The sequence below is a fragment of the Carya illinoinensis genome, chromosome 14, assembly GCF_018687715.1.
Source record: "Carya illinoinensis cultivar Pawnee chromosome 14, C.illinoinensisPawnee_v1, whole genome shotgun sequence".
NCBI classification, from domain to species: domain Eukaryota; kingdom Viridiplantae; phylum Streptophyta; class Magnoliopsida; order Fagales; family Juglandaceae; genus Carya; species Carya illinoinensis.
In genome coordinates, this window is record NC_056765.1 from 63,612 (window position 1) to 84,714 (window position 21,103).

At 39.0% G+C, this 21,103-nt stretch overlaps 2 protein-coding genes across 3 annotated transcripts; one reads left to right on the forward strand and one right to left on the reverse strand.

Moving 5' to 3' along the window:
• LOC122294393 lies at positions 1–13,993 on the reverse strand. Of its 2 annotated transcripts, none has more exons than XM_043103093.1 (12): positions 13,749–13,991; positions 13,287–13,653; positions 12,046–12,217; positions 11,919–11,968; positions 9,917–10,009; positions 9,755–9,843; positions 8,852–8,930; positions 8,303–8,385; positions 8,039–8,117; positions 7,182–7,926; positions 1,332–1,908; positions 1–656 (listed from the first exon to the last, which is right to left on the reverse strand). In XM_043103093.1, exons 1-12 carry the CDS (start codon positions 13,778–13,780, stop codon positions 515–517), a joined length of 2,508 nt encoding a protein of 835 aa, XP_042959027.1. In that variant the 5' UTR covers positions 13,781–13,991; the 3' UTR covers positions 1–514. The 2 variants fall into 2 exon arrangements, with proteins under 2 accessions (XP_042959027.1, XP_042959028.1); XM_043103094.1 differs by having other exon boundaries at positions 547–684; positions 13,749–13,993.
• A 3,994-nt stretch (positions 13,994–17,987) lies between these two features.
• Positions 17,988–20,455, forward strand: LOC122294395 (DNA-directed RNA polymerases II, IV and V subunit 11). Its single transcript, XM_043103096.1, has 5 exons — positions 17,988–18,149; positions 18,232–18,321; positions 18,425–18,503; positions 18,850–18,945; positions 20,181–20,455. The coding sequence occupies exons 1-5, from the start codon at positions 18,097–18,099 to the stop codon at positions 20,211–20,213; spliced, it is 351 nt and encodes a 116-aa protein (XP_042959030.1). The 5' UTR covers positions 17,988–18,096; the 3' UTR covers positions 20,214–20,455.
• The last annotated feature ends 648 nt before the right edge of the window (positions 20,456–21,103 follow it).

Here is a 21,103-nt window from a genome sequence, read left to right on the forward strand (position 1 = left end):
TAGTCAGAAAAACCACAATAGCTTAATTTTATTGCTGTGAAAAAAAAAAAATATTACAAAAAGTGAAGGGTGCGTTTTGTTGTTTGGGGTGGGGGGGAGTGGGGTATTCGATCCCTTCAAATATGCTAAATAGACAAAGAATGTTATCATTATGTACTCACTAACAAGATAAAGAACGTTATCACTTTTCAGGCCACTCATTCCTACTTGGTTACAGTGGATCCCTAAATGTCTGAGTTCCCCACCAAAGTGGTGACCGAAGCAAAGCTAGGACTAGGTGTTCTCAGATTCATGTATAGAATATGAATGAAATATAGGGAACTTTTTATGTAGTAGAAAACACCCAGGTTGAACATTGAGAAGAGATGGATAACATAATCCTGCAGCAAAATATTGGCAGTACTTCAAGTGACTCGACGAATGCTGAACCTCTTCAGACCTTGGGGAACAGAGAGCTGTCTCTTCATCTTTAACATGAAACAAACAAATTGCACACCCATCAAGAACAAGCTCTTCACATTCTCGATCTCTTTCCCTTTTGAGGAACAAAGCGAACCCCTTGTTTGCCGAGCTCCAAGGTCTTCACTTTATCATCATCTAGGGTCACATATAATAATGATTTGCCTTCAATTATGTTGGTAACCACTCCTTTGTGCCTGGATAAGGAAGGATAATTAACCCAGACTGCAGAGACGCGGCAATTGAGGGATTCATAATTATTTCAGGGGAAATGGAGACATTTGAGTTTGAAAAAGTATGGGATTCATCATTCAGTTTCATGGCATTTTCAACAAAACAGCAAACTACTTCATTTTTCCTTCGGTGTTAATGGAGTTTGCAAACTCAAGAGGAATGAGGACACGCTTTTTCATTTAATCCTACCGATAAAAAAAAAAAGTTAAAAAAATGAGTAGACTTCTAAGTAATCATACTAAACTATTTATGCATCCTACACCAATTCTAGACTTCCTATTGTAGATAGATAGAACAATCAAATGTGTTCTCAGCTTGAAAACAAAAATTGGTGAATAAAATTTGAAAAAAAGGGGGGAGGGATCATTTTCAGCTGACAACTAACACACAAATTTTTAGCGGACTATGTTTTTTCTATTTTTTTTTTCCTTCATGATTACCTTTTTAGTGGACTCTGTTTTCTCCGCTTGAAGACAAAAATTGGTACACAAAACTTGAAAAAAAGGTCTCTTTCGGCTGACAACTAATACACTGTTTCTAGTGGACTATATTTTTCTCATTTTTTTTCCTTCGTGATTACCTTTTCCCAACCTCCACCCACCCAAAAAAAAAACTAGGAAAGAAAAAAAAAAACTCACCATGAATTGTCATATGACTGATGAACTTCAACTCTCTTTCCAATTGCATCTTTACCCAACTTTTTCAATATCCAATTAGCATCCATCAAACTGCTTTCATTAAATGATGTTTTCTCCAAGGGAGATGGTCTCCTTCTTTTTGACCTTTGACCCTTGATAGAACTCTTCTCTTCCTCGGGATGAGGAGAATTCTGGTTTTCAAGAGTGGGTTTCTTAAGTTTGAACTTCAGCAAGGATTTGATATCTTTTGGCAAATGTGAACCGGTTGTCTGGCCAAAATCATCATTGGATTCGTCGTACTTCTCAGACCTATCTGCTGGCTTCCCCAACAATTCCTTGCTACCTCTTACTTCACCTAAGGACCCTGCTGCAGCCATGTTTCCTTCACTGTTTCTCTTTCCCAGTAACATTTGTGTACGCTCTTGAGTAATAATTTCATGTGCCTCAGCACCACCTCTGCCAAATTTGATGTTCACATCAGAAGTTTCAGGCTTAGCTTCTCTCAATTTTAGCAAATTTCCTTCTTTCCCGGCAACCTTCAAAAGTTTCAATTGGCCAAAGCCATCAGTTCTGTCTCCTGCCAATTGCAGAGAGTCCAAACGAAGTTTTTAGTGCAACTTAAATAAATATCAACTTCATACATTATTGTAAATTAGAAGTGGTTTTAGACATAAAGAGTGGAGGATCATACTTTTCAGTGGATGAAAAAGTCCAAACAACTCCTACCTCATCACCAAGTTTTGCAATACCAAAATGTCTATCCAACATCAATTTGTCAATCAACAAGTCATCCCAAAACAGATACATACTATAATTATCATCTTTCAATTCACAGAAAATTGTAGTGTACAGAGAAAAAAAGTTAAACTCATTATATTAGAAACATACATTTTGCGTTCCTTCTTGTTCAGACTAAACAACAGAACCAAAGAAGCAAGAGCCTTGAAGATAATTTTTTTTTTTTAATAGGTAAGATGAAAATTTTTTGATACGAATGAAAAAGGCGAAGCCTGTGTACACAAGAAGTATACAAAAGAACACCTAAATACATTTTAGTCTAGAAAATAATATTTGAATAAACCCCTAGGGTTTGGCTCAAGTGGTAAAGGCCTTGGACTTGAGGGTATGCTCCCCCCCAGATCTAAGGTTCAAACTTCAAATCTCCTTGGGCGCAAACAATCTCTAAAGACTATCAGACGGGGGGATGTTCTCTTTAAATTACCCGATGTGCACTTGCAAGAAACTCCTGGCCAACGGCCTGTGCACCCTCGGGATTAGTCGGGACGTTGTTCCTGGACATCCAGTGCCAATAAAATAATAATAATAATAATATTTGAATAAACAAGTTTCTGAAAGTAAAATTGCTCAGTAAGTCGCTTTAAATAAAATGTGGAAGACAACAAAGAAAGGAAAATATTAAAATAAGGAATTGGTTGAGAATGATGCAAGTCATGTAGTGGGAATATACAATCATTTTTTTTTTGATAAATAAACAAAGTATATTGATCAAAGAATGGTAAAGCCAGAAATACAACTCTAATCCCCTAACTAGGTAGGCATATTAGCGGCAAGAAAATCATTAAGGGGCATGCCATTAAAATCCACAGCAATATCCCAACTACAAAGAGTTCTAAAAAATAAAACTTTAAGCTCCTCCAACGATCTTTCCTGGTCTTCGAAAGTCCGCTCATTGCACTCCTGTCACAAGCACCACATAATGCATAGAGAAATCATCTTCCAAATAGCTTTAATTGGTTGCCTACCTCTTATGTTTGACCAACTAGCCAAAACAGCCTACACGGTTTTTGACATAACCCAGGCCATATCCAATCGAGCAAATACCTCATTCCAGAGAGATCTTACTATATCACAATGCAAGAGAAGAAGATCTACCGACTCTCCCCCACCTCTGCACATGCAACACCAGTCTGCAATAATAATCCTCTTTTTCCTCAAGTTGTCAGTGGTAAGTATCCTACCCAGGGAGGCAGTCCATACAAAGAAAGAAACTTTTGGAGGTGCCTTGTGTCTCCAAATCTTTCTCTAATGAAACTGAGAATTTGGCTCTTGAGAAATGGCCCTATAGAAGGAACGAACGGAAAAGTACCTTTGCCTACTAGAGTCCACCACAAAACATCCTCTTGCTGCATGTTTGGTCTTATGGAATATATGATGTTGTAGAAATCTGTAAAGCTGCTCATTTCCCAGTACTGTGCCGCCCTATTAAAATTAATATTCCAGAGAATCTGCCCCCTCGATATCTCCATAACTTCCGCCACTGAGACATCCTTGGCACTTGCCATCTGGAAAACAGAAGGATATGAATCTTTTAAAGCCTTGTTGCCACGTCAAACAACTCTCCAAAATTTGATCCTAGATCTCGCACCCAACTGAAGCTTAACATAACGGTTAAACACTCCCCACCCTCTTCTAATGTGTTTCCACAACCCAACTCCATAAGCCCCCCTTACTTCTTCAGTATACCAATCCCCCCCATAAACCATCATATTTCTTCTCTATCACCAATTTCCATAGAGTGTCTAGTTCCCTAGCAAATCTCCATAGCCATTTACCTAATAACGCTCGATTGAATACTCTTAGGTTTCTAACCCCCAAACCTCCCCCAGAGATAGAATGACAAACCTGCTCCTACCTAACCAAGTGAAACTTGAACTCCTTGCCCAAACCCCCCCCCCCCCCCTTTTACTTCACAACCCAACTCCATAAGCCCCCCTTACTTCTTTAATATACCAATCCCCCCCATAAACCATCATATTTCTTCTCAATCACCAATTTCCATAGAGTGTCTGGTTCCCTAGCAAATCTCCATAACCATTTACCTAATAACGCTCGATTGAATACTCTTAGGTTAGAACCCAAACCTCCCCCAGAGATAGAATGACAAACCTGCTCCTACCTAACCAAGTGAAACTTGAACTCCTTGCCCAAACCCCCCCCCCCCAAAAAACAAGAAATCACGCTGAAGCTTCTCAATACGGGCCGCCAGACTTGTTGGCATTGGGAAGAGAGAGAAAAATAATAATTGGAAGGCTAGAAAGTGTACTCTTTATCAATTTAATCCTTCCACCTTTCGACAGGTACATTCTCTTCCACCCCGCCAATCTCCAATCTATTTTCTAGATCACTGTATCCCAGATCAAAGGCACTCTCGAGGCACTCCCCAACGGAAGTCCCAAGTAATAGGAAAGGAGGTTATCTTGCATCCCATCTTTCTAGCCAATTGGCGAATGTTAGAAACTTTCCCAATTGGCACCAATTCTAATTTCTCCAAGTTCACCTTCAAACCGAAAACTACCTCAAAGCAAAAGAGAAGGCCTTCAAGACTTGAATCTGATTTTGCTCGGTTTCACACATAATAAGTGTATCATTTGCAAACAGTAAATGAGAAATATTAATAATACCCCTTTCTGGAGTTCCGATCGAGAATCCATCTAGAAAGCCATTTTCAACCATAGCCAAGAGCATCCTACTTAGAGCCTCTATGACTATAACAAACAAGAAGGTTGACAATGGGTCCCCTTGTCTCAAACAGCGAGAACTCTGAAAAAAACCAGTGACACTCCATTTATCAACACAGAGAACTTTGCCGTAGATATGCACCAATGGATCCACGCCCTCCATCGCTCCCCAAAACCACACCTCTTGAGCAAATGAAGAAGTAAGTCCCAGTTAACATGGTCATATGCCTTTTTCACATCAAGTTTGCACATGATTCTTGTGTTCCCGACTTTCAGTCTACTATCGAGGCATTCATTTACAATAAGCACTGCATCCAAAATTTGTCTACTTTTTACAAAGGCGCTTTGAGGTTTCGTAACAATCTTCCCCATCACCTCACTCAATCTGTTCGCAAGTACTTTAGAGATGATCTTATACACCTCATTCACTGGACTAATAGGCTGAAACTCCTTGATCTCCGTGGCCCCCACTTTCTTGGGCATCAGTGCAAGGAAAGTGGTATTAAGACTTTTTTTCAAATTTTCCAGCCAAGAAAAACTCTTGAAAAACCTTCATGAGGTCCTCCTTTAGCACTTCCCAACAATCTTGAAATAAACCCATAGAGAAACCATCCAGTCTAGGAGCCTTATCCCTAGTCATTTTCCTCACTACTTCATAAACCTCTAACTCCTCAAAATCCCTTTCCAAGCGTGCCACATCGCTCGACCCGATGGTATCGAAGTCCATCACATTTAGTGGAGGCCGCCATCCCACCTGCTCCGCTAGAAGGTTCTCAAAGAAGTCAACAACATGATTGTGGAGTACCTGCTCGTCTCTACATTCCACACCAACTTTCAGCTCCTATGCGAGTTTGCAATTCTGTGAAAGAAACTCGTGCTTCAATCTCCTTCCCGCAGCCACAATGCCCAAGACTTTTGACGCCAAGACATCTTTTCTAATAATAACATCCTCTCAACCTCTACAACCAACTCCAAATTCCTATCTTGTTCTTCCTAAGTAAGAGGTTGTACTTCTTGAATCCTCTCGATCTCTTGTAGTTCCAGCAACTTTATTTTTTTTTTCCCCCTACATTGCCTAACAAATCCAAGTTCCACACTTTTAGGTCTCTTTTAAAAGCTTTCAATTTACCCGCAAAAATAAAACAGGGAGTACCTTGGAACTGATAGGAAGACCACCACTGTTTGACTCTATCCACAAACCCTTCCAATTTTAGCCACAAACCCTATACAGTCATTATAGCTGCCATTCAATATCAGTTTTTCATTTTTAAAGTAAGAGATAATTGTTCTTCCACACCCAACTCCATAAGGCCCACCGACCTCGTTTGAATGCCATCCAATCCACATGCTACCATATTGTCATCTTGACTAACCATTTGCTACTTCATTCCTTTAAATGAATGAGCTTATACTCCGAAATGAATAGCCAAGCTTACAATTGGAGCCTCTTGGAATCATTACAAATTGCAAGAATTTCTTCCTCCTAGACAATGTGGAATCTCAATCACTACCCTCCAATACTCAGTCTGGGATATTTCAATCTCCTAGCTAAAAATCTCTGAAGTTCTCATCAAGCCTTTTCATTGTAAGTGGCACGGTTCAAATTCCACTCTTCCAGTTAAGAATTGGCTCCAATACCATTTGTAACAACCCACAATTATCCCAAGCCACATCTGACCTTATACTCCAAAAAGGCTAGTGAAGATTAAAATTGGAACCCCTTAGATTCATTACAAACCCCCAAGAACTTCTCTCTCCCAAGCAGTACATTATCCTCTCTACCCTTTTGTACTCAATATAGGGCATTACATGTGAAATAATCAATTTATCTACATTTCTTGGTCCCACGGCAAACCTAATAACAAATCCTCATGCACCATAGCAGATATCATACACAATATTTCATTAACAATGATTGAAAAAATGGAGATACAAGATCCCCTTGTGAGTTGTGCAAATCACAATAACTATTGAAAAATCCTTTAAAGTATCATTCACCAATACCAAGAATCAAATGGAAGGCATCCAATTGAATTCTCCACTTATATTGTTAAGTATACTAACTCTCATAAAACTACACAATGTGATCACTTTTCTCAGATTGATAGAAGAAACTATACCATTCACAGACAAAAAATCAATAAAACTACTCTCCTCTTAGCATAATTATCAATGCCTTTTCCTAAAAACAGGAAGAAGAAAGACGAACCCATATCAAATTCAGCAGCAATAAACAAATCTTGTGCAATAACTACAAATCCCAATCAAACACACACACACACACGGCTATCCTCATATCATAACAACCATCCCTGTCTAACAATAATTATGATAAAACTAAAGAAAACAAAATTCTAAGTGGTATACATACCTTTAGGGGTCATCAGATCTTTTTCTCTTTGGCAGCTTGAAGCATCAGACATAGGAGAGTTGGTTACACTTTTTTTTCGGGGACCTAAACTTATAACTATCTTCTTCCCTCTCACACGTTTTGACTTACAAGAATGTTTTCCAAAGTCTTCTCCAGTATCTAAATCATAAGGCTTAACATTCTCGAGTCGAACAGCTTTGGGGGCCCTATCTTCATCATTCACCATCACGTCATCAACAAATTTGTGTTTCAAAACACCTGGCTGATTGATCGAGCAAATCCCTTTGATTTGATTCAGACTTCCAGCCACAGGAAAGGAATCCCTTTGTAGACCTTCCTTACTGCAGAACAGCTTATCATCACTGCTGTTGTCATCCGAGTTGTATCCAAAAGATTGGGCATTGTTGTGTCCTTCAAAACTCTCCTGATATTCTAGGTTAATGACTAAAGGTGCCTCATATTCTTTTTTCTTGGCATACTTTTTATTCAACGATTTCTTTACATAAACCTGGGTCTTTTTTGGTGACTTTTCAACCAACCCTTTAAGAGAAAACTTCAAGGACCGTCCAAGGTCATTCTTCATTCTCATGGGATCATTTTCTTCGTCGTCTGAATAAAGTGAAATAGAAAATATTTCTTCTTGGGTTGGCAAACCTGCAGCAGCCCTCAAGCTAGAAACTAAATCACAATCAGCTTCATCTTTTCTTCTCCAAAGCTCTCGAATAGCATCCTCAATACCCTTGACCTGACATACAGATATTTTTAGTTACAAAAACAACAGTCAAATGCAAGAACCCCCCAAACCCAAAACCTGATAACAAATGAAATGGAAGAATGCACTCTCTTTTTAACCAAACCTGATAGCATTCCCCACGACATGTGGGGCATTTATACTGAAGATTTCCATCTACTTGAAACTGCCGAAATTTTTCATCACTGTAAAACATGGTTCACCAGTTCAGGGCTAAAAAAAAGCTAATTCTTAATAATTGAATTATTCTCGAAGACATTTACTATTGCAACTAACCTTTCCTAATGATCTGTCCCAGGAAACCAGCAAAAAAACACAATAGGACAGAACAAACATAGTTGGTCCACTAAGAACAGAGGCAGAAATGAACCTGATGTTATCACACTGGCAATGCACCCAGTGCTGGCAAACATCACAGCAAACCATTGGTGTCGATTCTGAATCTCGATATACCTACAAAATTGGACCAACACAACTAAGTCGAGTTCCTTTTTTGTGGCCAGGGGGGAGAGGGGAGGGGGGGGGGGGGATCAACTCATGGCGCAGAGAGAGAGGGAGAGAGTAACAGATTTTAAACATTAATGAAGTCACATACAAGTGAACCTTTTCCCGTTTTTAACAGGAATTGATAAGTTTATACAGTTACCAAGAATTGGTAAGTTTATATGAACCCTGGATATTGAACTCACAACACTCTCCTTGCCATTTTCATTGGCAGAGGACATGTCAATTGAACTAGGACTCATGTACTACATTCAAGCATACAACCTTTGAATGCACTTTGTCATAATCATCCCACTAAAACCATTAAGTGTGCATTATACAGCCAATGCAAAATGTGCAAATGAATCATGTAAAGGAACTTCTAAAGGCAGATAAATATCAAGAGCATAATAAATATCAAGAGCATAATCGATACCTTTAAACAAGCAGGGCAATAGTTCCCCTTCGAAAATAATCTTCCACACGCATCGCAGCAAGTGTAACCTAGAAACCACCTGTACATTTAGAAAGCAAACCATGAATCCATAGTGTTACAGTGTATGGTAGACCCTGTACTCAACTCCAAAAGAGAAGGGTGAAGTGGTCTTTTATTTCCATCAATTTATTTGCTAGCTAGAGTTTGGGGGTGGAAAGCATGGTAAAAATATCTAAAAGCAGCTATAAAAAAATGAAAGATAGAAAGACGCATCATGGATATTAAATACAAATTTTCGACATCAAAAAAGATATTAAATACAAATTTTATTTGGCGGTACAAATCCAGAACCACACACTCCAAATCCAGGCTCCACAACCAGTTAAGATAAGTATTAAAATTACTAAAAGTGCAAACAACAATAAGCTGCGTCAATGTTTTTTAGTGCCACGTCCATACAGAATTGAAGCACTGCACCCATTGCTTATGGATACGGACATGCAATTTGATTTAAAAGACCATTAGCAAGCTGTGTTAAGCTCTTATATACTAGTCAATAAAGCTACTGCCATAAGCTCATTAATTATCATGAGCACTAAATCTCAATGAATATACTTTTTCCCCATTTGTTGTACATTAAAGTTAGGACACAACTAAGCATAGTTCTAGAAGGCCTAATGATCACGAAATAGTTCCCAGCGCCCAACATTGACACCCTAAGCACTTCAATTGAGTGCAAAACACTATAACAATCAATTAAACATCAAATACATATAAAAGAGTCTGTTATCAGGTCTAAGAATAATTTTTTTATATGATAACACTTTATTAATATAAGTAAATAGGCATAGCCCAAGTACACAGGAGGTATACAAACAGCATATCACGTCTAAGAATCAATACCTCACACTTAAGCCATTTCCAGGGGCAGTTGAGCCACAGCTGTGACACTTTGTATGCCTCGGGCACAAATAAGGGCCAGAGTTGACATTCTGCACTATCCACAAGCCTAAGCAAGCTTTTAACTAAGATATAGAATCTTGAGAAGAAACAATTTACACTCACCTTGTGAGAAGGCTTTTGGCAGTAACAATGGTGAGCACCATCGCACCTTTTACAGAACATAAATTTGTTGGGGTCTCCTGTTTTTAGGCATACCTAGAGAAAGCAGAAGGCAAAAAAAAAAAAATGTGATACACAAGATATCAATTATAAACAGGGAAAACCAGGTAATACCAACAAGATATGCAGGAACTTGACGAGTAAAGTTATAATGTAAATGCAACTCCAAGGGGAAAATGCTTTACAGTCGATGAAAAAGGCTAACCTTCGGGTATTCCTATTATTTATTGACAAAGTTTAGATTAAAAAAAAAAAAAAAAAGGATCCCAAGAAGCTACAGAAGTTGTAGTCCTGACCTTACTTTGGTAGCTTATTTTTCAAACCCTGACTGATATTTCTGTTGATTCTGCTCATACAGAGGCAGCACATGGTACAACATAGGCAAAAAAATGCATCATATCATATCTCTTAAAGCTTGTTACTATAATAATTTGATATCCTTGAAAGTCCACAGCTGGTCTCTGAATATGAGTTTAGGTAAGCGTATTGAGAAGAAAGCAGATTTAGCTGAAAGGAAAGTGCTTACTAAAAGCTTGATCAGTAGGAATCCCACAAATGTTATGGTGCACCATCTTGGTCATTTGAATACTCAGGACATCAGACCTTCTATAATTAATGGGCCCATACTTATAGTCTAGCTACATTTTTTGCAGGACTGGCAGTCCTTCATCGTGAGGAAATCTTTGCTAACATATCTTAAAAATGGCATTTTATCAGTTTTTCATTCCCATTATACCAACATTAGAACAACCACTAAAGAAATTTCTCTGCCCCAAATTAAACCAGTAAAGCTTCATGTAGCACATCATCATTCTTCCAATTAAATTCCTTCAGTTTGCTAATCATGCTTACCCAATACCAACCAGAGGGGTCGTCCATTTCCAATAAACCAAGCCCGTCAGTTCCAAATATAACTCAAGAGTTTTAGATCCCTCACCCCCTTCTGTTGCAAGTAGAAGAAATTAGATTGTAGGTCACAGCTAGACAAAGTTTCCTTTGGAAATTTAGGCTTTGTTTGGGTATTGAGATGAGATGAGAAACTCTCAAAACTTCCTACAATTTTCTTTCCAAACATCACTCAAGCACAAAACACTTCTCAATTCTATATCTTCAAATTTTTCATCTAATCATTACTTAATCATTACAACTTTTACAAACTTCAAAACAAAAATAAAATTCAAACAATTTTTTAACTTCATAATATTTTTATTCAACATTTTCTCTCACATTTCCCAAAACCCAATAAAACATCTTAACTCAAACTATTTCACTACTATTCACTTCTTCTTTTTTGATCGGTCAAAAAAATTTTATTCATAGAATTTTGTGATACTCCAAGTGTCCAAACGAGCCCATAATCTTAGTTTCAACTACATCTACTTTAAATTTCATATCAAAACAATTCAAAGTGAAAATTCAAAACAACACAAAAACATGGAAAAAAATGCTAATAAAATGGACAATAGGGAGTGCTATGAACTGATAGTTTTATCGATTGATCCTGAGCATTACACAGACTCTAATTTTTGTTAATGCGCAAATCAAATCAATTTAAAAGGTATAAAAAAATAAATTATAACAGCTAATGACAGGAAAAATACAGTACAGAAATATTTTGATTTCTACTGGCAAGGAATAAAGAAATAGCAAAGATTACATTCACTATCCATTGGCTTCAAGTAATATTATACTATTGCCATGGTCCACATATATTCTATAGTCTTGGATTTTTTGGATAACGTACGAGTTGCAATTCCTATCATGTACTAAGATTGCAACCCTCCATTGTACTTTCTTTTCTAATCAATTACTTAAAAAAAATAAAAAAATCAACTGGATATATAGCAACCTTTATCCATTCTAGAGCTTCAAAGAAAGAATAATTTTAATTAGAATGAAAAGATGTAACAACAAGGATCTAGCGGTACTGCACATCATTTTTTACCTCACATATCCGACAAGAGGGACAGACCCATGAACTCCAGTGGAATAAATCTGTAATCAACTCCCACAAATGAGAGAATGTGTTGCTTGGAGCTTCATAGAGATGTTTAACCAGTAAATAATCTTACCTCGATGCTGAGCCCAAGACTTCAAGCAGCTCCTATGGTACTTCTTGCCACACTTCTTGCAAGGAAGCATCCTTCTTGCTTTCTCACTACCTTCATTTTCACCAGAAAGGCACAAACGACACATTAAATTCACATTGGACTGATCTTCCTCAGCTTGACCTCTTGAGGCATCCTGTTTTATAGAAAGCCCAATCAGGATAGCCACAGAAGAAACTAGAACATAACAAATAAGTCAAAATGGAAACAAGAAGAAAACAAAAAGAATACAGAAGTTAACTGCAGCACAAAACAGAATCTCAAGCATTAAATTAACTTATATTGCCACATAACTCCAAATTGAAATGAAAACCACTCAGTATAAACTTATAGTTCCCAAACTCTAGCCTCTGGCTGGAAGGAAATTCAAGGCTGTCCTCAAGTGGCGAAAGTGTGGAAGATGATCCCGTTGTGTATCATGTGGTGTGCTTGATTGGAAAGAAATGAGCGATGCTTTGAAGATAGGGAACGCACAATAGAGGTGTTTCAGAACTTTTTTATGCACACTTCAATAGTTTGATTTTCAGCCATTGTACTAGATGGAAACAATGCTCATGACTTTTTGTCTTTAATTTAGAATGTATTAAGGTGTTCTTCTGTATACTTCCTGTGTACGCGGGCTATGCCTATTTCATTCATATCAATATAATTAACTTCTTACGTATCAAAAAAAAAAAAGCTCTAGCCTCAGAAAACTTTTTTTTTTTTTTGGATTCGTCAATCTAGCATCAGAAAACTTTAGAATGCATTCCACATTTTTTGGCATTCAAGAACCAAACAACATTGAGAAAAGTACAAATCTAGTATATTGAAGTACAAATACCAAAGACAAGCATTTAGCATAGAACTGCTAGTATATAACAAGATACATTCCCATAAAAACAAACTATGTCCAGCCAAAAAAATAAAAAACAAAACTTCATCTGGTAAACATTCAACAGCCTAACTAAAGCGAATTCCCCACAAATCTCGTACGTTGAATTTTTTTTTAAACGATCTTCATATAGATAAAACAGAAACGCAAAATGCAAGCTTAAGCAAAACCTAGTTCCTAAAATTCACAAACCAAAGCTCGCAATCAACCGCAAAACTCACATTTCAGGAAGTTTAGAAAAACTAAAATCGTAACAGAATCCAAACCCCAAAAAAAACGCAAGTAAAGTCACCCTTATAAATCGAATCGAGATGCAAGGAAGCTCACTCACCGCCGAAAGATCACCGGACTCGAACCGCCTGGCGTAGTCCTCCGCGGCGACCATCGCGGCGGCCGTCTTCTTCTGGAGGGCAATGCGCTTGCTCTGGGTCGATACGGAGGGCGCGACCTCGTCGACTGCATTTCCACCAAAAACCCCTCCGTCGGATAAAACCAAAGGAAGGGCGACGACTTTGGGGACAAGAACCTGGAAGGTGTGGTTACTGGCGGCGGCGTACTCGGGACTGGCCAAAATACCGGAGGAGGAGGGATCGTTGAGAAACTGATCGATGGTACGAACATCGAGCAGGAAGTCAATCCTGGCATTGGCGCTGTGAAGGCTCCCCGGAAACCCTAGCGAACAGGAACAAATTCGCTGACTGCAACCACACGAAGAAGCAGAGAAAGAGAGATACTTTTTAGAGAGAGAGAGAGAGAGAGTTTAAAGAGGGGGGGTTGGTTAAGGGAACCATACCATGTAATTGGGCAAGCTACGTGAAAGGCCATGTAGTTTGTAGACTATAATTTCTTTTTCTTTTTTCTTTTTTTTTTTCGTTTCCTGAGCGTTTGGTTCAGACTTGAGGGACCGTGTGCGCGAGCGACGGATCGCTATTCTCTGGCTCCGCTCGCGGCGTACATTTTGTTGAAGTGAAGCGGCCGCCTGTTTGCCTTTGGCCTGGTGGTTTTCAACGCAATATTACTGTCTTGGGAGGGTGCCATGCGATCACCCAATGATGCAACGATGTTTGTATCATTTTATTATCTTAACAAATGATATTTACAATTTTAAAATATGTAAATTTCGTCCATTCCTTTTAATAAAAATAGATAAATCTAATATCTATGTGAAAAAAAAAAAAATTTTAAATGTAAACCTTACTTCTTTTCAAAATAAATATATGGGACTTGCATAACTTAAAAATGTATCTAATATTAGACTTTTATTATTATCTTGCTTTTGTTGATATGATGCTATCTATCCATCATATTATTACAAAAATTAATAATTAGTCTAATAATTAATAGACTTATACACCATAAAACTGTATCTAGCATTATTCTTTTATTATTATATAGCACACAAGTTGTTAACATTGTGTTCCGTACACCTTTAGTCTGGGTTTCTGCAACTCGAATATGAATCTTTATACCTACACACTCTGGAAAATAGAAGAAAGGGCAAGGAGGTACTTGGTGTCAACCAGAGAGTCTCCAATACTTAAGTCAGTATATCTCCTTAGTGGTCTGTGCTAGAGTGCCAGAGCTTAGAGAAAGTTTTTCGTACTTGGAGGTCGGCTTTTATATGAGACTTCTGGGGAGGACATCTCATACCTTGCCTTAGGGTGTCATGTCACTTTGACTATTGTTTGGTCAGAATCATTTAATGCAACTTAGCTCATAGGGTGGTGTCATTAATGTGGCATGGAGTCCGTAGAGTGGTGTCATTAATGTGACGTGGCTCATTCAATAGACTTTAGCCTGCAAGTGATCATCGTCGAGTCTCTTCATACCTTCTGCCAAGAGATCGAGTGTCCTACACATCTCTCACCCACCTGTCTGTACAGGTTCTCTAGTGCTAGGTGTTATTAGGGGGTGTCAAAGCAACGAGTCTCATTTGTCTCTACCGTTCTTCTTTCCCGCATGGAGTTGCTTTATGGGTTGGTTTAGCTTGCGGGCTAAGTACTTCGTAAGGACCAATGACTTCTCTAGAGAAGGGTTGTTGGGCCCTTTGAGGTCCCTCATGGGCTTGTCACACACGCTTAGGGAGGGAAAACCTCTTTACAACTACTCCACCAATTCTTATTGGACTCGTTATGTGAGAATTTATTTTTGTCATTTTCTTCTTATTCTTACCTGTATGTGATTGTGTGTCCATTGAACTTTAGGGCTTTCGAAATGGGTGGTTTGTACTTGGTTACACCCCCTAGATTGTTTACTACTCTTCCTAGCTTTGGTTACATGCCCTAGATTGTTTGTACCTGATTGTGCCCATCCAGTTTTCTCTATCATTAATGGTGTTAGGTGGTTGTTTCTCTCTGGGTTTTTGTGGCATGTTCTCTAATAGTTAAATTTGGCACTTGATTGCATTTGTTCAGTTTCCTTGGCATTGATGGTGTCATCGTGTTGTGGGATTCATGCCCATCTATTGATCTCACGGGGTGCATGTGTTCCCACGACCTAGGATCCCAATAGTCTTCAGGGATTATTTAAACCCCAACCCCTTCATCATTTGGAGCTTACCTGCATTTCTTGCTATTGTCTTCCTTCTCTGAATCCCTTATACTTTCTTGCTTCCCTTTATTCCCCTCTTATGTGTGTTTCTTGCCTCCCCTTCCTCTATCTTCATATTCTCATGGCTTCCAAGAACTCTTCCTATGCTGCTCCCAATAGCTCCAATTATGTCAATCCCTCAAGATCCTTATTGGCTCCTGGGGATTTAGACCCTCCTGAGGCTCATACCAAGTCGCAACAGTTTGATGGGTTTTCCTAGCAATCAATGGTGACTCCCAGTGAGTTTGAGTCTCTGAAATCAACTTTGAAGGTGCCTAACATAATGGAGTTTGTGGTGTCAATGCCCCAAGAAGGAGCGATAGACTTTGACAGCTACGCCTCGAAGATGGCCCTGTACAACTTCATTCAAACGAGTGGAGAATCTTGGTGTCCTATTGCATTATTTGGCAGCTGGCATTGGAGGTGGGTTCAAAATGCCTTGACCTCACCGCTCGCGGGTTCCTTCACACCCACAACTCTTGAAACAAAACAGCAACACGTGCAACTTCGGTCCATCCATGCACTGGCCTATCTAGCGCCGCAATAGAATTGGGTAAAGCGGTGGAACCGACGTTTCTTTTTCCTGTCAAGCAAAGGATGAGAGTTTCCTGTCAACTGATGCAACTATCCCTTTCGCGCCATCCAAGGAGTTGGCTGCAAGGACAAAAACTTTCAGTTGTCGGCAACTCCCGATGAGGTGAGTCAAATTGAGATTGTTAGGGCTTGGGTGAAGGCACACATGAATGATGTTTACTCCAAGGCCCTGCTAGATGAGAGTAGCCTCTGATGATACCTTGCTCCCCCGACCAACATGTGCTTTTGTCGATTGATGTATACCGATGCAACTAGCCATTCTCCAAGTTTGTTGGCATTCCCCTAGGCCCTCGATGGTAGGGAAAGGGAAGAAACCCAGTAGGGACATTCTCGCCCACAACAACTTTGATTCAACATCGATGCCTCCTAGGGGTGGGCAGCGGGGCCCCGCACTCTGCTACCCCGCCCCCGTTCGCCCCGCCCCCGCACGACGGGGCGGGGTACACCGCCCCGCATGGGCCGGGGCGGGGGCCCCCTTCCCGCATCTAGTCCCCCTAGCGGGGGCGGGGGGCGGGGAGGGCCCAACCCCGCCCCGCTCTCACCTATATATATATATTATATATATATATATATAAACATAAATATTTATATATACAAAAACATAAATATATGTTTATATATATAAATATATATTTATATTTTACAAATTGTGTATATATAAATATATATTATAATTTGTTAGACTTGTTCACAAATTATGCATTAGCAAATTTAAAAACTATATAGCTTAAAAACTATTACACTACAACTTACACAAAATATGCATTAGTAAATTTAAAAATTATATCATTTTTAAATTATAGTCATATTTACAAAATTTAAATTTACAATTTAGATCTAAAAATATATTTTTTATCACTTTTAGATCTAGAAATAATTTTTTAAAATAATAAAATATAGTTAATATTTTAAGTGAAAATAAGGCGGGGTGGATTGGGTATCCGCCCCGCACCCCGCCTAGCGGGGCGGGGTACCCCGCCCCGGGGATGCGGGGGCGGGTGGCGGGGAGGAAAATCCCACCCCCACATGGTGCGGGGCGGGGTGCGGGGAGGGGGCTACCCCGCACCGTATGGTGCGGGTAGCACCCCTAATGCCTCCCTCGGGATAGTCTTTTGTTCTTGTGCTTGTCTCGTGGCCAAAGCCATCCTCGGAGAGGGGTGGGAAACCCTTCTCGTCTCTCAAAGCTGCATCTTCTCCTTCTTCACCATGTAAGTTGGTTGGGGTTGAGGCCCTTCAACAGGTCCAAGCCAACCATTTGATGGCCAATGTTCCTCAGCCCAAGGGGCCCCTCAAGTTTTTCCGAGGTTCCTTCTACGACCCCAGCAGGCAACGAAAGGGGGTTTGAGAACCTTTCCTTGAGAGAGGAGTTGCTCTCCTTATAGTTTTATGGAGTCCTTTTAGACCCTCCTACTAGGGTGTCCCAGATAGTAGCTCCATCTCTTGAAATAGATATCGAGACGATTCTCTCGCCAGCGATTGAGGAGCGTCCTGTTGGGACCAAGGACTCTCTTGATTGGGTTTCTATTCCAGAATCTCTCATTACCTATTCTCCTAAAGTTGAGATTGTCTCAACCGAAGTCGTTTATGAGGGAGGTGAAGGTGACAAAGTTTTGTTTGGGATGGAAATGGTGAGAGTGGTGTTACCTTATGGAAGAGAGAAACTATAGAAAAGAAAAGAGAATGAGAGGAAACGAGGAAGCGAGGGACATAATTTTTTTTTTCTTCCTCTGCAGTGTGGTCTACCTTTGAGAGAATGTGGGGTCCACGTGGCATGCCACAATTGGAGTGTTGCTTGAAATAGGTCGGATGCACCTGATGGAAGGTATTCTCTTTTTCTAAAGTTATATAAATGACATCATTCAATATGGTGTAGCATGGCAGAAGCGTATGACTTCAGTTCCGTGAAAGGGCGTTAATAGAGCAGAAGCAGCGGTAGAAGAAGAAGAACAAGAAAAGATATGAACGCTCCCGACCGCTATGAACGTTTCGTCGTCCCTGAAGGCACCAAAAAGTATCTTTCTACAAAGATTTATCTCTAAACCCCTCTCTTTCTACCCTCATTTTCTTAGTTTCTTTTAACTTTTAATTTTCAGGGTGTCGTACGAGAGGGACACGAAGATAATCAACGCTGCATCGTTCACCGTCGAGAGAGAGGACCACACAATCGGCAACATTATTCGCATGTACTGTCTTCGAATTTTTCATTCCATTTATCTTAAGTTATTACTTTTCCTAAAACATCATAATAAAACTCCTGCTTTTCTTGCTTTTTTTCGTCTTTATCAGGCAATTGCACAGGGACCCGAATGTTTTATTCGCCGGGTACAAGCTTCCTCACCCCCTTCAGTATAAAATCATTGTTAGAGTTGGTGATTTTCTCTCCCCTCTTCCAAAAAATATATATATATATATATATATTTGTGCAGTCTGTAGGCTAATTCCACTGTGGGATATTAATTCTAAAACCTATCTTAGTTGAATATTTTTTATTTTGGCATTTCAGTCAGATGATTTCTTTTTCAGTCTGTGTTTTTTAATGCTCGTTTAAGAAGCTATTTTTGGGGGCATCTCATACTGATACAACTACCATTTATACTATATTTTGATGATTGAAAAGTCCACTCTTTATTTTTCATGAGTTGGTCTCTTCGTACTTTTTAATGTTGTGTAGACTTTGTTCTTCATGCTTTGGTGGATTTTTTTTTTTTTAGATACACACCACAAGCCAGTCATCACCAATGCAGGCGTATAACCACGCTATCAATGATCTTGACAAGGAACTTGATCATTTGAAGAATGCTTTCGAGGTATAACATCCTTATTTATCCTGCATTTGGAGAGAATGTTGAAAGTATAAGTATCCGTAAATATTAATCTCTCTTTTCCATGCTGTCTTTCTTGTATACTTCTTGAGTACGTTGGCTATGCCAATGATTTCATTGATAAAATCCTTGATTAATAATAAAAAAATTCTCTTTCCCATGCTCGCATCTTTAGAAAATCTCATGTATCAAGACATTGGTATATAATATATATACATATAAGCTTAGTGGGGAAAATGTCTTAGTTTGTCATATTTTTTGGTGTAATAATCTTTTTATATCTTCCATGGTGACATCTTGCTGTATATAGTCTTAGAAATGAATTGAATCGATCCAAGATTGTGAGTGAAAGAGCCTGTCTCATGGTGGGTCCAACATGGGTTCCTCACTTGCCATCTTTGCTGGGTGCATGTTGGGAAGGTTGGTATGTTGGATGAATATTGTTTTGGAGTCTAGAATGGACGGATCTTGTTTTCTACTCAGAGAGGGCATCTATTCCCTCCAGTTGGATCTACTTTCTAGTGTGTTTTTTTGTTCCATATTGTACCGCACAATTTCTTTGCGTGGAAAGATCTGTGGCGTTGTGAGATGATGTAGAATCATTCCATTTCCTTCAGAGCATCCAGTGCCAGATAGGTTTCCACAGACAAAAACTAGGATACTTGCTGTGGGTTCTTCAAAAGTTGCAACTTTCTTAGTCTCAGCTTTGGCCCTAGTGCTTTCTTCTTTTTAACCAAGCGTAATCTTTGTATGAGTTCAATGTCTACCATTCGTACTACTGTTTAGCCTTTTGTTTGGAGGTTTTGGTGTATACAATGTGTGTACTTGTGGCTATTCCTCTATAATAAAATTTTATTTCATTACATACAAAGATGATGCTTGCATTTTAGATTTTTTTTTTAAAGTAGAAAAAGGCAATAGTGCTGCTTTATTGTCTATCACAATGGTCCTAATTCCTCATATCAAAGAGATAAGTGAATTGTGTGTTTGCATTGATTTTGGTCCTCTTAGTTTTGGACAACATGAAGTGAGTTGAACGACAAAATATCTAGGAACCTCCTGTCAATGATATCGAGAGGATATGAGTGTTGCACTCTTAAGGTTAAATAATTTAAGGGGTTCAGTTCTGAAGATATGCTGATCTCACATTTTCAAGCATTCGCATATTCTTGTGAACATCAAACCGCTCAGTTCTTACAATCTTAAATCCCTGCTTGCAGACTGAGTTGGCAAAGCATTCAAGAGAGTACTAACTACTAATATGCTTTGAAGGCAAGCAATGGAGCAGCGTGTTCAATGTTCACGTTTAGGGTGCTTCTTCTCAGTTGGAATTTGGAAGGGTCAGAATTTTACAGGAATTTTACTTTGAATTTGATGTTGTGTAATGGATTAATGAACCTCTATGCAGTCAGGAAGAATGTTAAATATACTAATGAGGAGTTTGTCTTTTCTTAAAAAAATGTTCTAATGAAGAATTTGATGGTAGTTCAATTAATAGCATTTTGTTGTGCCCAGCCCTTCAAGCAAATTGCAGAATTAACTGGACCATATGGATCTTTTTATGAATCGATGCACCCTTTGTGGGTCTCATTCGTAAGCAGCCCCATTGATTTGGTTCATCTTTTGAAGATGAATTGCGGTAATGCGTTATGGCTTCATGATTTTCGTTCTGAACTGGGACTATTACCATCTCAAGATATTGACTTAGGTGTTATTACCATATGTTAAGATTAAAGTTAAATCCTGATAGAAGCTTGATTTTGGCTCTGCCAAGTAGTTTGGATGGACTTCCTTTATATGCCTAATTGTTTCATCCTGTTAGGAGGATAGCTCATGCGGAAAAAAGAGAGGAAATTTTCGAATGGATGTCGGATTTTAGGCCGAAGGAAGAGAACAAACGGGTGTACAGTGGGATCGAACATACATATATCACAACAGCAACTGGATACCAGGACACTTGTGTCATCATTGTTTTCGTTTTACTACTCAAGAACAGCTCAAAGTGTAATCATCGTTTCCACGACCCTTCACTACTAATAGAATTTAAAGGAATGACTCGCCTCTGTAACAGATCAACACTCATCTCGCACACTGAATTGCGCACCATTCATTTTCTACTTTTCTATAGCTGTTTCTACCAGTT

Bases quoted from the DNA above. Each gene is read 5' to 3' on its own strand.
- LOC122294393 (XM_043103093.1), bottom strand. From the start codon at position 13,780: ATGGCCTTTCACGTAGCTTGCCCAATTACATG. The intron at 9,844-9,916 runs GTGAGTGTAAAT...TGGATAGTGCAG, and splicing joins GCCAAAAGCCTTCTCACAAG to AATGTCAACTCTGGCCCTTA. The intron at 8,118-8,302 runs GTTCATTTCTGC...CATGTTTTACAG, and splicing joins TGCCAGTGTGATAACATCAG to TGATGAAAAATTTCGGCAGT.
- LOC122294395 (XM_043103096.1), top strand. From the start codon at position 18,097: ATGAACGCTCCCGACCGCTATGAACGTTTCGTCGTCCCTGAAGGCACC. The intron at 18,322-18,424 runs GTACTGTCTTCG...CGTCTTTATCAG, and splicing joins ATCGGCAACATTATTCGCAT to GCAATTGCACAGGGACCCGA. The intron at 18,946-20,180 runs GTATAACATCCT...CCCTGCTTGCAG, and splicing joins ATTTGAAGAATGCTTTCGAG to ACTGAGTTGGCAAAGCATTC.